This window comes from Tyto alba, unplaced genomic scaffold, assembly GCF_018691265.1.
Source record: "Tyto alba isolate M040663 unplaced genomic scaffold, T.alba_DEE_v4.0 Super-Scaffold_40, whole genome shotgun sequence".
NCBI lineage: Eukaryota > Metazoa > Chordata > Aves > Strigiformes > Tytonidae > Tyto > Tyto alba.
Window position 1 is genome coordinate 21,504,087 of NW_024881316.1, and position 17,343 is coordinate 21,521,429.

Genomic DNA, 17,343 nt, shown 5'->3' on the forward strand with positions numbered 1-17,343 from the left:
ATAGAGTTTACTGGGTTTTTTTCCCTTCTTAGTAGCTAGAATAGTGCTATGTTTTGGATTCACTATGGTATTCAATGTGAGAAGTGTGTTGTTAATGTACTGATGTTTTTAGTTGTTGCTAAGAAATCAAGGACTTTTCAACTTCTCATGTCCTGCTGGTATGCAGGTACACAAAAAGCTGGAGGGAGAGCATAGCCATAACAATGGACCCAAATTGGCCAATGGAATATTCCATATCATCTAACATCATGCTCAGTATATAGACAAGAGTTGATCAGGACACTCCACTTGGATTTTTGGGTTAATGGTTTCAGGATTCTCTGTTTTCTGGGATCACTAAACAGGAATAGTCTGGGCATCAGTCAGCAGGTGGTGATCAATCACATTGTGCATTACCCATCTGTTTTTCCTGCTACTACTATTATAATTATTGTTATAATTTTTATTTCATTTTATTTCAATTATTAAACTGTTTTTATCTCAACCTAAAAGTCTCTTTACCCTTACCCCTCCAATTCTCTCCCCCATTCCCCAGGGGTCAGGAAGGGTGAGCGAGCAGGTGCGTGGTGTTTGACTGCCAGCTGGGTTTAAACCATGAAAATGCATGTTTACTTTTTAAGTGGAAACATCTATAGACACATCTACATTTAAGTACAAATTTGCACCATCTGCCTGCATTGAAACTGTTAAAGCATTTACAGACACTTTCAAGGCTATCAAATTTATCTATGACTATTTAATGTACCCTTCATGCACAGTGGAGGTTATCCACATCTGCTTTGTTTCTATGAGTCATAAAATTATAATCAAATAATCTTCACAGTTATATATAGTAGTAACAAAAATGTACTAATTTGTCACTGCGAAAGTCAGAATGAAACATAAATTTTATAAGATTAAGAAAGATTATTAGACAGAAATCTTATTCAAACTGATTGTTTGTGCTACATGTGGAATAGAGGAGAGCAAGGAAGAAATTTTTTTTATCACTGTATGGAAATCTGACATATAAATTGGCCTGCTGTTCCTTCATGCTTTTGAATACTGATACAATGAGTGATTTTATAAGATGCTATGGATTTACCAGATAGATCATCTGCTTGCCAAAACAAATTAAGAATTTGATTGAAACAAGCATAGATGTGTCTAAATAATTGAAAACCCCTCAATTTAACCTCTTCAATTTTAAACACTGAATGATTTAAACTACTTGTAAGGAAAGTATTTTCAGTTTCTGTATCTGCATTTCTGCCTCCTTCTCTCTTGCACATCTTATTGTTTCCAAATATCATAAATGAATTTAATAGAATTGATAGAAACCACAGATAATGTAAGCTGCTTCAAGTTCTGTATAAATAACTAGCCAGGCAGACGAGAGAGACAAATTAACCATCTTGTCTGGGGAAAAGTGTGAAATGACCACATGATTACTGAGCACTAGAGAAGTTACTACGATTTGCCTACATGTGCCCCAGTTGCAGGAGAACCTTCAGTCAGAAATTATATCATGATGATATGTTGTCAGAGATGCATGTCTTTCAAGGATGACACTGTGCATAGAGGTCCAGTTATGTAGGATCCTTCTAGGTTAGTTAAGTTAGCTGTATTTCTTCACATAGCCCATTAGTTCATTACAACATAAGTGAAAATAAAATGAACCCAGGCCTGGTTTCAGCATATTTTATATCACACTTCAGGAATGCATTTAATTCATATAATTATTGCAGTAAAAGAAATGCATTATTTCTTGCCTTTTTTACAGACCACTGAATGTGAACATTTTTAGTTTATTATTTAGAAGGATATTTCAGGCTTCTTATGAATTGTTAGTCTTGATAAAAAATAAAAAGTGAATGCCAGGTCCAATTTGAAACTGCCACCACATTTTTTCTTTTTTAAGAGTTATCTGTGAACTTAAAATATTAACAAGGTGCTATATAAAGATTTGGTAATGGTGGGCCACAAATACTGAGCTTCAGGATTCAATAAGAAGGAACATTAACTTGACCATCAAAACAAACCATAGGTTTTTAGACACCTAAGTCCACTATACAAAGTTTTCTGTATAACTACATGCTAATAGAAGGTGATTAGTTTAGCCACCTTTTATTACTGGTGACAATACTATATTTGATACTCTGTAATTACAAATCTCAGGGGAAATTATCGATAATCTGTAATACGAAATCAGAGTCAAAATATCATTTAGTTAAAATGTAAGATATAGAACTATACTATTAAATCAGTTAAGCAATATTTTCCACATGGTTACATTTGCTTTCAAAAGTACGGACAGCTTAATAGAAGCAAACTACATTTTAGAATCAAAAGAAAGCAATAATTTGAACTAACGTGACTATGAAATGCAAATTGGCTTCAAAAATGACTTTTTTAAAATTCTCTTTCAGGGACGAAGCTGTGAGTTTAATTACAATGATTGCCTTATACAGTCCTGCTCCACTGGGTTTCTTTGTGTTGATGGAATAAATAATATCACCTGTTTACCTGCTGTCCCCCAAAGCAAGAAAACTGTTACTGAAGTGGTAGAAGTGTTTCCTGCTGAGATTTTAGACAATGACCTTCCATCAGCCCTGGCTGTGTCTATGGAACTTTGGTCTAAACATGCTTCTCTTGATCTTCATACAGGAGAGTTGTCCCAAGGTAAGCAGAAAAAGCTTCTGAGTAGTTCGTATATCAAACTTCTTTCCTTGCTAATGCTTTTTAAATGGTAAGAATATTCAAAATATATTAATTTTCTTCTTAAGAATGTTGTTTTTTACTTCCTGTACTACATTCTATTCTTTTGCTTTAATCCTTCATCTTCTCCTAATTGCATTTATATGTAACTGTAAAATTGTTCTTTTTCTCTAGAAAGAATTTTTCCCAGCATGTTACACATCCAGTAAGGAAAGCTGCACTTTATCTTATCTTGGTTTTCATTTTGCTTTGATAGTGTACTATTTCATATGCCTCATATTGTGTTCAGCAATCTCTGAACCTAATGCCAATCTTCCCTTCTTCCTTATCTAGTCATCAGCAGGAAGATAATTTGCCTTATTCCAGGGGGACTTTGGTTTTCCTTTCCTAGTTCACATGTTTTTCAAGTGCTACCTTTTCTGTGCATCTAGGTGGGGGTTTTTTTAATTAAAAATATCTGGAACAAGTCTCTTAACATCTCTGCCATTCTAACTGTTTATAACGATGTTTTGGGAAGCCAAAAAATTGCCTATCCTGTTATTTTTTAAACATTTGATGAAAAGTCAATGCTAACAGAAGTGCAGCATTTTGTTTTGAAGATTGTGCTTTCATTGTGGCCTCTTCATTTTACTAAAGCTAGTATTACACAAATAGCATGTGTATAAGGCATCTTCTTTACAGTTAGTTTCAGAATTTTTTGCTTATGTACTCCATCAAAGTAATTACTTGTATAGGAAATAAGACAGGAGTCCTGGTTTTCAATCTGGGTAAATGAGTTATTATTGAACATTTGCTTTCTGTACATACTAGTCTTTTGGGGATATACCTAAGCTTTTGTTGCATTCTTAATAGGTAATATTCCTTCTTGATGTAAGTAATGACACTGAGTGAAATGCGGTTAGTAAATGCAGTTACATATTTTATCTTCCAAAATATCATGTCAGCTAGTTTGCTGATGTTCTCAATGGGTAACATTTGTAATTCACTTGATACTGATTCACACTAGCAGTTTTATTCAGAAAATGTAATACTTTTGTTCTGAGAAGTGCCACTTGTTCTGATGCTGGCCCTCATACAGAATATGAATAATGGGAAGGTTTGTATTTACTCAACTCCTGAGGTCACTAAAATTGTTTGTAGAACTTTTATTAAGAATATGATTTGCAGAATTGTGCTTGTCTGCTATATAATACTTTGGTAAGAATGAATGTGATTTTGGTGGCCATGTAATTTACTACAGACAGTCCAGGGCCAAAGTTTGTTGGGTTTTTTTGTTTGGTTGGTTGGTTTGTTTTTTTGTTTGTTTGTTTGTTTTTGTTTGTTTGTTTGTTTGTTTTGTTTTGTTTTTTATTTTATCTTTTTTTTGTTGTTGTTGGTTTTGATTTTTTCCTACACTTTTATCCTTAAAAGTCTGAAAAAGGCAGATATTTTCAACTGTGGGATAGTTTTGACCACTCTTTTGGCTAAGCTGAGCTATGAGCTGGGAGGACTAATTGCCCCTGGAGAGTCTTCAACAGTATTCAGGGTAGCAACCTCAACAGATGTTCTCTCTTCACACTTTCTTAGTTCTGCTGTTCAGCTCTCAGTAAAACTAAAGTTTAATATCACACCTGTACCATATGTGGTTACTGATAGTTCCACAGTTTTAAGGTCAGTACCTCTTCTCCATTATAATTATGATACAGTCTCATTTATCACTAGTTCCTTAATGACACTTTCTGTTTTCCCTACATGGGTTTCATCATTAGAGCAGCACCAGACTGTTGCTTTATCTGCCACAGACATGAGTTCAGTAATTAGTAACATACCAGGGGTTGAAATAGAATTAAATATCAAGTCATTACTCTCCAGTGGATTACAGTTTACAACTGATTCTACAAGTGCAGCTTCAGTTCTCTCTAGGTTGCCTTGAAAGGGCCCTTAAGAATTTTCAGGTGTCTTTTCAGCATTGGAAGAGCAGCAGAGATTACAAAGTCCTTCAACAATTTATTATTCCCTTACTAAGACATATATTTAAAAACAGATATCTTTCCTTTGTTTGTTAGTTAGTCATGAAACTCAAATGCAAACATCTTTTCCTGGTGAATGTCTGGCTATTACTGCTTCAGCCATGAGCCAAAGACTCACAAACATCAAATCACAGTCTGATGATTCTCTAAGTGAATTAAGCCAAATATGTGCAACATGTTCTATGACTGGAATAAAACCAATGAATTCTCAGACCAAGTTCTGCATAGCAAACAATCCCCATTTTATGAGATGTTTTGGATAAACTCAGTGATATTAACCAGCTGGTACACACTAATGGGAGCTACTGCTATTACTTATGGGTATTTATTTTCTCCATCTAGCAAAATAACATCATCAGTGGAGTTCACAGTACTGTCATCCTTGCATCCCACTACAGAAAATACATGCATATCTCTGATTGATACAACTGTCTGTTCTGCCTTTTCCTTCACAAGAATCAGATACTCATTTTTCATGTTTTGATTCATATTACATATTTTTCCTTCAAAGACCATCTCTTTATAATAATGATTTTCATCACTTACATCTTTTAAAGAGGCAAATATAGACTTGACAAAATGATTGACTACTATTTAGCAGCTGACAACAGAGGAAATTCAACAGTTACTGGAAACAAAGCTTCATGATCCAGTTATGGAGATATGTCATTCCTTAAATCAGGGTACTTTTTTAAATGTTCAGCTGAATAGTGTATCTCAATAACTACTTTTAACCCACATAGTAAACAGTCATTCTGAGTTCAAAACACATCTACTAATAAATTCAGGTGAGACTCTTAAAATATTTTCAAAAACAATCTGGTCAGGTATTCTTGATGTGTATTTTCTTCCTACAAAAACTTCAGGTATAGACTTACTGACAGATACCCTGAAAAGGTGTCATTATTTGAATCTTCTAGTGATGAATTCTCTTACCTGGTTTTATCTGCACAAGCCTCATTTGGGCAAACAGAAATTTGTGAAATGTTAGTGACAAAGCATTTATCTTTACATACCTGTTATCCTACTTTCAGTTCTGCCTTACAAGAACATTAGCAATATTGTACTGAAATATGAGATGAGCAGACACTACTGATATGCATGATAAGGAACTCCTCATGAAACTAAATAATGTGTTGCCTAGACTTCACAGTATATCTGCAGTGGATTCAGTTTCTGGCCTTTATCAGCTGATATTGTCTGTTGAGTTTCTTATTTCTCTTCAGACAACTTTTTGAGGTGGTAGGGTGTTTTTCTACAAAGACTAAAGTGTCTGTCGAGGTTGTCAGGTGCTTGAAAGAGTTTTATTGTAATCAGGCAGCAGCCTGTTCAATGGATATGGCACCTGCTGATGTACCCGACACAGATGGTTATTCTTCATGTTTTGCTACGTAGGCTATTAGATCAATATAGAAGCAGGTTGGAGGAAGCTATAATGCTGGCAGGCAATCAGCAGCTGAAGAGTTTCACTTCAATACAGTAAAGTTTTCAGTATTTCGGGTGTAGCTTTTATCATACTTACATATAAATTCAGGTGGTATCTCTATGGTTACAGCACAGGAATATGATCATTAACATTTTTGAATGTAAAATAAGTACGGAGAAAAATATATTTTTAACTCCTGAGAGAATATTTTTTACATATAATATAATTAACTTGCCACTTCTCATTCCAAAATGAGATAGATGATGGCTACATTTTTTTAAAACAGTATTTTTGTAGGAATATTACAACTCTTTCAGATATAATGTCAGGGAATTAAAAGAACACATAAAATCCTTTGAGTCCTAGAATTAAATATTAAGGAATATTGATTGGTTTGGACTATATTTTTATACTGTACTTTTAGAAAAATATTTTCTACAAAATGAATACCCATCCAGCCATGGAGAGTCTTTCTTACTTTTACTGCTTTTTATTCTTTGCTCAGGGGTTTGTGTAGGAAAAAATGGGTTTATTTCATTGCTTTAAATCACATAGAAAAATTAAAAAGGATTCTAGACTACAGAAGTTAGTCATAAGTTTACCAGAACACAAGTAAAACCTTTTTTTTTTTTTTTTTTTTTTTTTTTTTGGTATGGAATAGCAGTTTTCCTGTGAGTTCTTATCCATGTAGATTTCATTCACAGTATGCATACATAAGTACACAGATCTAATCCTTTCTGCCAGAAATGCCTCCTGATACTGTGCCTGGACTCATGAGGTCAAGCTGTCTGAGCATACCACTGTGGATTCCCAACTGATCAAGATATGAATCAACATGGAAATAAATCTCAAGCTCCACATCCAGTGGATAACTACTGGCTGAAAAAAGTTGCTTCAGAACAAGCAAATAAAAAACAGATCTTAGGTTTTAACAAAATCTATTAATCTCTTCTTTCTTCCTTAGTCTTTGATACACTCAATGTGAAGTATATTTGCATGGATTATGCTATACACTTTCTAAGTGTGTCTTTCAATGCCTGTGACTTGTCTGGCACCAAATAAACTCTTCGGGGTCCATATTAATCCTACTTACTGGTATATACAATAACAAGACCCCTAAAAGTCACCAAGGTCATACTATTGCATACCAAAATTTAGTGGAACACCATCTGCTTCCCCTTTGAAAGTGGGAGGCCCAAATATACCAAAAAGAATAGAGTTGAAACATACTTTCCTTTCACCTTTCCTGTAAAGGCATCAGAGAGATTTATCTCCTAGTCCTCCCTCTTACAGGGATTGCCTTAGAAAGCAGAAAAGAGCTTTAGATCTACTTGAGTGGAACATCACTTGGGAGTTAAAGGAAATGGATTACTGCCATGATTCCAGTATCCCAGTGTTCAAAATACATGAACACACATAAGTTGAGGCACACAGAAGGAGACCTAAAAGGCAATATCTGTCAATATGTTACTTTCCATGGATGGATCTTTTTCTTTGTGTTGGAAAGAATAGATGAGGAAGAACAGTGCATCCTCAAAAATAATACTTGCCATTGTGTTGATGCATAGCAAATCTATGCCTTGTTTAATGGAAGAAATAGGACTATTATGAAACCAAATGAGAAATGCTCTTGGATGAATAAGTTCCTTAATACACTGGGCTATCCATAGCAAAAGAAATGTGACAAGCTGTTAAACCTGCTGAACACTTCTGTTCTTACTGTACTTGGTGTATTTATTAATAGCCCATATTACTAAAACTTGGGGGAAAAAGACTGCTGATCCACCACTGATAACTTGCACTCTGGAGAAGATGGATACTACATACTTTTCATATATTTTAGTATTGTTATTCTCATCTGACAGTGAGTTCATACATTACAGCAAGTTCTGAGAGAGTTTAAATTAGTAGGGGCCTCTAGAAAAGGACTATGAGAGATAGCATCTGTTTGGAGAAAAGTATATTCTTTGATCTGTTACCTTGGTATGCATTTCAACTACTATACCATTGTTTGTGGCAAATAATGTTTTGTGAATAAATCTGTTGTGAGAAAAATACATTTTTATAGGAAAGCTTTCACGGGACCAGATGGAATGATCTAAGTTCTTCATCACACAGAAATGTCTGTTAGCACTCTGCAAAGTTCTATACGCATGATTAATATCCCTACCCATAGTATGACCCTGTTCATGTTGATGAAAATATTCTCCTGATCACAATTATAATAGCAGAAGAGCTTTCATCTGAGTTTTGAAAGCTCTTCAACATGAAGACAGTCGAAGAAATTTTCTTTAGAGGTAGTTTCCACAGGTATCCAAAGATCTATGAAGACATATAATGATTTGTTCACTTGGTACCTCTGTTCTAGATTATGGAGCTCAAACATATTCTACTACCAGTTTGAAAAATAAGCTCACTTTTAAAAATGCAGGACTATTTGGGGAAATTTTGTCTGCACGTTTACAGACCATTCTGTAATAATGACTTCCATAGAGGCTATCCAGCAGCAGAAATAAGACTAGGGAAAATGCAAGACTTTTGCTGAATGAGGCAGGGAACCTAATGACAATGGACACAGAAAAGGCCAAGGTACTTGGTGCCTTCTTTGGCTCATTCTTTACAGGTAAGATTGGCCTTTGTGAATCCCTGAGACCAGTGAGAAATTCTGGAGCAAGGAATATATCCTCGAGGAGGATGAGGTGAAGGAACATTTAATAAAAATGGGCATACACAGGTCTGTTGGACCTGATACAATGATGATCCCATAAACACTGAGGGAGCTGGCTGAAGTCATTGTGAGAAAACTCCTGATAACCTTTGAAAGGTCACAGTGATCAGGAGGGTTTTATGGTGACTGGAAGAAAGCAATTGTCACTCCTGTCTTCAGGAAGGGCAAGAAGGAAGATCCAGGGAACTACAAGTGAGTCAGCCTCACCTGAATTCCTGTAAAGCCAATGGAGCAACAACACAACTAGAAGGAAAAAGAGTGTGATTATGTGTTATTATAGTTGACATGGAGCTATAAAGGGGATATAGTGCTTTACTAACCCAATAGCCCTCTGTGAAGATATGACTGGCTTGGTGGATGAGAGCATTGGATATTGTCTATCTTGACTTCAGTGAGGCTTTCAACACTATATGTCATAGTCTTCACAGACCAGCTGACAAACTGTGGACTAGATGAGTGGACAGTGGGATGGACCGAAAACTGGCTGAACTGCCAAAGGGCTGTGTTTGGTCAAAGAGCATCCTGGGCTACAGTAGGGAAGGTTTTGAAATTAGGTCAAGGGAGCTGATTCTTTACCTTTGTAAATCACTGGTGAGACCATATATGGAGTCTTCTGTCCATTTCTGGCCCCAGTAAAGGAATGACATGGACTTACTCAAGTGAGTCCAGGAAAAGGCCATGAAGATGATGAAGGGATTGTAGCATCTCATATATGAGGAGTTTCTGAGGGAGTTTGGAATTCTTAGCCTTAAGAACAGAAGCCTCATGAGTTGATCTTACCTTATCAGAGGGACCTTATAAATACAGAACCAGAGATTTCCAAATTGTGTCCACAGACAGGACAAGTGACACTGACACAAATTGAAATGCAGGAAATTATTAATTTTTGTTCCTTTGTTTTTGTTTCTGTTTTGGTTTGTTTTTGTTTTGTATTTTTTTTTTTTTTTTTTACAGTGTTAAGGAAGATAAGCATTGAAACAGGTTGCCCAGAAAGATTGTGGCCTTTCCATCCTTGGAGATATCCAGAACTGAATTGGACAATGTCTTGAGCTGTTGTAGCTGACCCTGCTGTGAGCAGATGGGGTTGGATTAGATGATCTCCAGAGGTCCCTTCCAACCAGTTGTTCTGTGATTCTGTGAGACTCTGTAACAGTCAGGAGATAATTGCCTTATAGGCGTTTTTTAAAAATATTCCCGCTATTTATTTCTATGCAAGTATCTAGTTAGTCACCAAGGGTGGGATTCATCTTACCTGTAGCTATTTATTGGTTAATCTGTGTAAACTATATCACTATGTAGTAAATGAAGAGAAATGGAACCACCTGCTTTAGACATCTATTCTGGGCTAGGATGTAAACTCTTCTGCTTTCCTCCATATGTAGTAATCTGCTTCTTTGTACTTTTGTTTTTAGCAAAAGAACTGAATATTGGGCCAACTTTTCTGTTTATGTTATGTGTGTGGATGGTGGAGACCAAAACATGTTATGTGTGTGGATTTTTGGAGGCCAAACCAGGCAGAACCAGATATCACTGTTAACAACACATTTCAGAGAAATAGAGCTACTACGCAAGAGCTAGCTGACTTTCATTTTATTATTTATGGAGAATAACATACATTGAAGAAATACTTCATGGAAGAGGATTTTCATCCCTCTATTGTGCCACCTACTCCCACTGCTTAAACTATTTGTGTTAAATATATACAATTACTCCCTTTAAAGCTGCCTAAAATATGAAATGGGATCTGAAAATACTAAGTCAAACTGGCACATACTACAAACCTCTTTATATACAGTATTATTTTGTTTAAAATCTTACTCTGCCAAATTTCAAATTCTGATTTCTCACTTGCTCACATAGAGTTATTAATTAGACTCCTAGGATAAAGGAAAACTCAGAGATTTCATTCTTTTTTCATACTGTTTTCCATAATAATGTAATGCTTTTCCTTCTTTCTCCTTAAGTTCTAGTCAGTTATGTGAAAATGTTTATGCCAAGGTTTCTAAAAAATGTTGAAATTACATGACACCTTTGCCTTCTAGTTCTGTTTTCTCATATTGAATTGTGCCTGTTACATTCACTAGATCTGCCATCACTATCAGGATTCCTTTAAACTTTGTCTTTTATTGGTTCTGCCAGACATATCATTATTATTCAGCCCATTTTAGTTCCCCTGTTCTCAATACCTGTAATCATATGCTGACTTTAAATGCGTCTTGTTATATCTGCTATATCAAAGAAGGAAATGCTTTTAGCATAGTTAAGATGCTAGCTATGTAGGTTAGCATAGAATTTCATACAAAGTGAATGCATTGATCCCTGATCCAGTATTTGCACTATATCTGTTCCTGCTAGAAGCTTGAACTTGGTAATTTTCCAGACTTCTTTCACAAGCAGTCATTCTCCTCAGTGATCTGATAAAGAACACACAGAAATGTTAATGCAAGCCTGGCCTGCTTCTGGTTTTATTTAGGTGCAACCTGCTGCTCTGCAAGCAAAAGTAGTTTGACAGCCTATAACTTTGAAGTGCATTGTTTATTCTGATTGCTTCAAATCTGTCATCTAGTGCGTCATAACAATTCAGAATGATCAGAAAATTTCAGCAGAGCAATATGTGGCTAATATTCGATCAATTGTTTATATGAATCTTTTTTGATGTAAGTAAAATGGTGATAGTAGAGGGAAAATGAAGAGGTGCAGTCTTTTTACAGTGAAATCTGGAAGAGAAATTTCAGAAGGAATAGAAGGAATAAATTTTACCCATCTGCAAAAACATGTCACAATCTAATAAGTGAAAAGTCCACAATATTATAGCATCTATAGCTCACTTATAAGAAAACGGGATTGATGAAGTGTGAAATAGTGTTTTATATGTCATAATATAAAAAACGTTTAAACAAGTAAATGAATGGCAAATCACAGACTTAAACCTTAAAATCCACCTTAATGTATGTATGTAATGTCCAGTAAGCCTCTTAGTATTGTAACAGACAGAATATTAAAAATATTTACAATGTATCTGAGGAGAATAGAACTGGTGGTGTTCAGATGATGGGACATATCAGCTTTCATAGAAAGTGAAGCTAAAGAAAGTCTACTATTTTAGTAATTTAATGTTTTTGACTAAGTAGAAGTCCTTCACATTTTCATTTATTTTATTATATACTCTTAGTCAAATGAAATTAAGATCAATTAAGAATGTCTGTTAAATTAAGTCACCTCATTTTCAATTCAAAAATATTTTACCTTCATTTTTTCACTTTATATTTTCTGTTATCTGCAAGACATATAAAACATAATAATATAAAACTCCAGAAATGTAACAGAATCATAGTGACTTCAGATAGTATTTTTGCTAACCATCTTAAAAACTACCATGAGAAACTAATTCATAGTAGTCTGTAATATCTGACAGTAGAGTATACTGACTAGCTTCTTTCCATAAAAATTAGCAAGAAGACTTTTCAAGGAGATTTCATACAAGTTTAGATCTATAGTGAAAGCCTTCTTCCTAATGATTGTGATTCACAGCAATAAGAAATACTTCATACAAATGATAAAATAAACTCTTTAGTGATAACTGTATATTTCTGAAATGTGTAATTAGGTTTAGATTTTTAAAATAATGTTGGTAATTTAGATAAGATATGGTTGTTCTAGCAAAAGCAATGATAGTTATAGGTGCCAGTTTCTTACCTGTGATGGGTTAAATTTCCCTTTTGAGCTGACAACTATGTTCTGCCTTCTAAACAACAAATGCATTCCAGTAATATTTAAATATTTTATAGACTTCATATTGTCCATCTGCATAGAAGTTCATTTTGCCTGATATTCCCAGGACTGTGTTAGTTTACAGCTGAAAGCATCATGAGATTTGGAATAAAATTTTTGGGATACCTGCCAATGACAGCAGATTTTGAGTATCAGGTACATAGAAGCCATCAAGAACAGTATCTATGAGAGTCAGTGGCTCCTCTCATTCAGAGTTTCAAAGCCAGTGAGGTCTATGAGCAGCATCTACTTCTTGGATTGATAGGTCATCAATAGCATTTTCTGTCTTTGAAAGACAGTACTCTAAGGATCTTTTTACAGGCATAGTTAACTTCCATATGATTTAAAAGAAAAAAAAAAAAAAAAAAAGAAAGGAAAAAAAAAAAACGAGTAAATTAAATACAACAAGTATTTCTGGCTTAGGGAAGCTATGGCTTTCCTAATAAGTCAAAAGAGTTTTCTGCTTTTGTTAAATATTCTGTGTTAAGGTTGTGCATATGTTGGTTTAATTTGTAGATATTTGGACTCACGAAACTATATAGCACCTGTGCTAACAGTCATCAGTATAGCCAAGAATACTGTCTTGCATCTTAAAATGTCATTTGTGTTGTTGGTTCTGAAGAGCCTAAACAGATTAAGTTTAATTTTCTTTGAAGAACAGTAAATGAAAGACATGAGAAATTTCACGCAGTTGGTATTTTGCATTTACACTTTAGAGCAGTTAGTGCAATTACTAAGTTTACTTATGCTTTGCTCTTAAACCCATATGTTGAATATATTCCAAATAAATCATAATAATCAGCTTCTGTAATTTAAAATAACAAAGGTTTTTAGATTCATAAGAACTCCCTACTAAGACTTTCTCTTGTTATTTTTTTGAAAAAAATATTATTTGGTATAATATGTGGTGCATCCCAAATGCACAGATTGCTCTTCAAAGATGATGTTACATGCCCTGGAGGGGATGTAATTCTTAGGGAAGATTTAGCAGTATTCAGGAAGTATAAACACTTCCACTTCATCTGCTCCTTCAGCTCAGTGGAGGAAGTAAAGAGGTTCCTGTATGATTCCTTCAAACAAGTGACTACTCACCATCAGTGATAAGTTCTATCAATAGTCACAGGGATCCTGACAGCAGAGAGGTGTATACTAGAAGGGATGCACTGTTGGGTTCTTGTGCAAGGTCTCTAGTCCAGTAGTTGATTAACATTGTTCAAAGGCATCTGCATTTAAATTCTATTGTACAATGAATACAAAGTATGATAGCTACCACCCATCCAATACTGGAGAAAAAAAAAAAAAAAAACAAAAACAAAAAAACATTAAGGGTGGATGATGTATGATTTTCCTTGCAAATAATAACCATAGTATTTCTGAGTAACTCAGTGAACTTGACCTATATTTAAGTTTAAATAATGTGAATTCTCAGACTTCATCTTGCTAATAAAAGATAATCAGTATTTAAGGGAAAATAATTATTTCTTGATTTGATGCATCTCAGAAACTCTGTTCCTTTGATTGTGATCTCTGCTTGCATGTACATTACAGTGAGAGAGAACCGTTCTCTAAAAAAAGTGTCAGTTTTGTTCTCAAATCAGTCCTATCAGTACAGAGGGTAGTGTGCTTTTGAAAGTAAAAGAAAAGAAATCTAAAATGTTGTAACATATATTTTCAAATGAAGGAAGATGTAGGATGGGGAGGGTGAAAAGGAAAGAAATATATGAGGTAGAAGGTCAGGGGCATTATAAGGTCAGAACAGGATAAGTAAAAGTGGGTGCACAGTGAGGTAATGGGATAAGAATCAAACAGGGAACTTGATCAAGTATGTGAAAGCATTCAGGATTACATGTTTAGGAACAGGACCTGAAATAGTACAACACTGGTCCTGAAGAAAATTAGAGTGCCAGTTCTCTTCCCAGATTCCCTTCAGATTCTGTCAGTGTTAATCCTAAAAGTCTCTATATCTGCCCTAGTGGAAATAAAAGGCAGTACCTTCTCACGAGTAAAGCAGTAGCCCTCCTACTATGTGTCATGTAGGCTCATTATTTTACCCTTTCAACACTTCTAATTTTAAAAGACTTTTAGTGTTGTGAGTGGATTATGCACCTCAGACCTTTGACCAGGGGGGGCTGTCTTGTTTCAAGTAGCCAGTAAATCTTTGTGTGCAGTTTTGGGAAACATAAAATGACTTCATAAGCCAATCCTATTTTTTCTTTTGATGTCACATGGGTCACTTTGTCATAAAGACTGAACTGATTACTCAATACTCTTGAGATAATTATGCCTGATTAACAGTAAGCTTCCCTGTGGCTTGACTTGGCCCGGACAGCAATTTGTCATACATTACTAGCCTTTTTTTCTTCTTAATGAAAAGAAGGTCCCACATATTTTTCCCTATTAATAAATACACAGTGTGGAGGTGAACCAAATTCTCTCAAGTATTTGTTGTCTCAGCTCTGTTTCAGAAGTCAGAGGTACCTTAAATACCTTTATATACCTCTTTCCTAGCACTGCCATTGTGTGTATAACTAAACAGTTGATGATGAACACCTGTTACTACAAGAGGACAAATAGGATAGCTGAAGACATGTTGGAGCTATACCTTTTCTGCATACCTGAATACTAGAGGAAAAATGGTTTACCCTTCTCATTGGCTGGAAATAAATGGTCCCCAACTACAAGTTTTAACCTACAGATTTTGGGCACTATTTTCTATGTTGTAGGGGAAAAAGAAAATTACTGTAGATGGTCCTTTTTTCTTCCAAGCTGGGCAGGTGCAAGGCGGTTAAACCCTGCTTACATAATGATTTGCATTGTAGAAAACTATCATATACTCCAAATACCAAAGAAACTCTACATTATAAAGTATCAAACATTTAATCATATGGCAATTCAGTCACTGTGTGTATCCCAAGCAACTCTTGTACTATAACACTAAAAAAAAATTATTTGAGAACATCTGCGTGTAGAAATATTGTGTTCAGAATTTAAGTTTCACGATAAATGAGTCCAGAAAGTTTGGAGTGGATAAAACATACTGAAGATACTCACTTTATAACCATCAGTTAAAAGTCTATGTTGTCTGAAAGAATCAGAATATTTTTCCTTACACAAAACAGCAGTTCTCTTCCAATTTAGTGCTTCTACCATGGGCAGCAGTGTGCCCTTAAATCCTGGAACATCACTATGTACATTTTGGACCAAGTATTCTCAGGTTCTCTTGATTTCCTAGTTTTCAGTCAGAATATTCAAATGTTGATGTTTTTATCCTAATTTGGAGAATTTACTGAGTATTAGTAAATATCCTAGTATATAACATTTCCCCTTAATTGTTGGAAACTACTGGATGTTCCTAAAAGTATATCAATATTTATGTCAGAGTTTTATTCAGTTTTTTTTAATGATCTCTTAGAAATATTAAACAAAAGGAAATGTTAAACGTGTGCAGTTCAACAGCACATTTAACAGATATTTAATTTAATTTATACAAAAAATACTTATTTCAGTAAAATAACTGGGATAGAATAATATCTTAAATGAAAACTTAAACCAGTGATTAAATTATCTTCTGTGGATCTGCTTTTAAAGATCACATCTTAAAAATTGCAGGACATGGAACCGTATAATGAATTTTCCTATTTCCTTTTTTCTTCTTTCTGTGTACAGATGCCATCACTTACATCTTTGCTTTTCTCTAATCTCTTTAGACATAGTTTCCTTGGTAACCTTAATTTTTTATGCATACAGGCACTTAATATTTACATAAGGATGGAGATGCTAGGAAAGAAGTTTAAACATCACTGTACTTCAGGTTAGGATTATGAAGTATGAGATATCTTTGCCTCTAATATTTTGCATATATCGCATCTATTTCTGGAAAGGATGGGATTTTACCTGAAGAAAACTTCTAATTAATGGCTTCGAATATATTTATCTTTGTAATTATTAGTAAAAATTATAGTTATTTTTTTGGTGAGAGGAATTTAATTGCTTTTATACTTTAATATAAAAGCACTCTAAGGGAATTGGAATTTGAAATAAGACAGCCAGAATTACTGGTGATAAGGAAAGAAATCTAGATTATTTTCTTTCTTGACATGTGGCAAATCTTAAATTCTACCTACATGTAGAGACAACTGGGTAACAGTCATATCTGAAAATATAATAGGATTTGAGACTGAGAAGACTTTCTTTTTCCCTTCCCTTTCCCTGAGAAATATGTGGGGTTTGCTATAGGACTTTTCATCTCTAATTCTTTCGAAGTTCTCTCTCTGTCAGTGAGAACAAATTTTCAGCAAAGCCTGGAGGATGAATTCTATTTTCAGTTCTACTGAGCTTTGTTGTGAAAGTGAAGTGCAGGTTAGACTGCATCATCTCTCCATAAAGGGGTCTAAGGATTAGTGTCCTGCAGGGAGGAGGGAGAATTCTCACTAGCATGTCTTTAATGGAAACACTGGCCAGAGGGGCAAGGATCCCACCAACCACAACTGTGGCAAGGAGAGACATGAACTCTCTCATAACAGGAAGACCTTGGATGTGGAATCCTTGACAATACTTATCCCATGAGATTTCTGTCATGGACTTCTATCAAAAAACACATTGTGGATTTGGCAGGATGTATTGGCTAAAGGTATAGGGAGATAATTTTTTCCTTTAATATGTTAGTTTCCTTATAGGCTACTCTAAAGGTTTAAAACTGTCTAGGAAATGTG

The 17,343-nt window shown here is 34.8% G+C and overlaps 1 protein-coding gene across 1 annotated transcript in view; it reads left to right on the forward strand.

The window, feature by feature from the left end:
• EYS (eyes shut homolog) overlaps nt 1–17,343 on the forward strand; it is a 1,055,438-nt gene that overhangs the window by 642,508 nt on the left and 395,587 nt on the right. Inside the window, exon 33 of the mRNA XM_033002767.2 lies at nt 2,409–2,661. Coding sequence (XP_032858658.1) covers nt 2,409–2,661 — 253 coding nt within the window. The remainder of the gene's footprint in view (nt 1–2,408; nt 2,662–17,343) is intronic.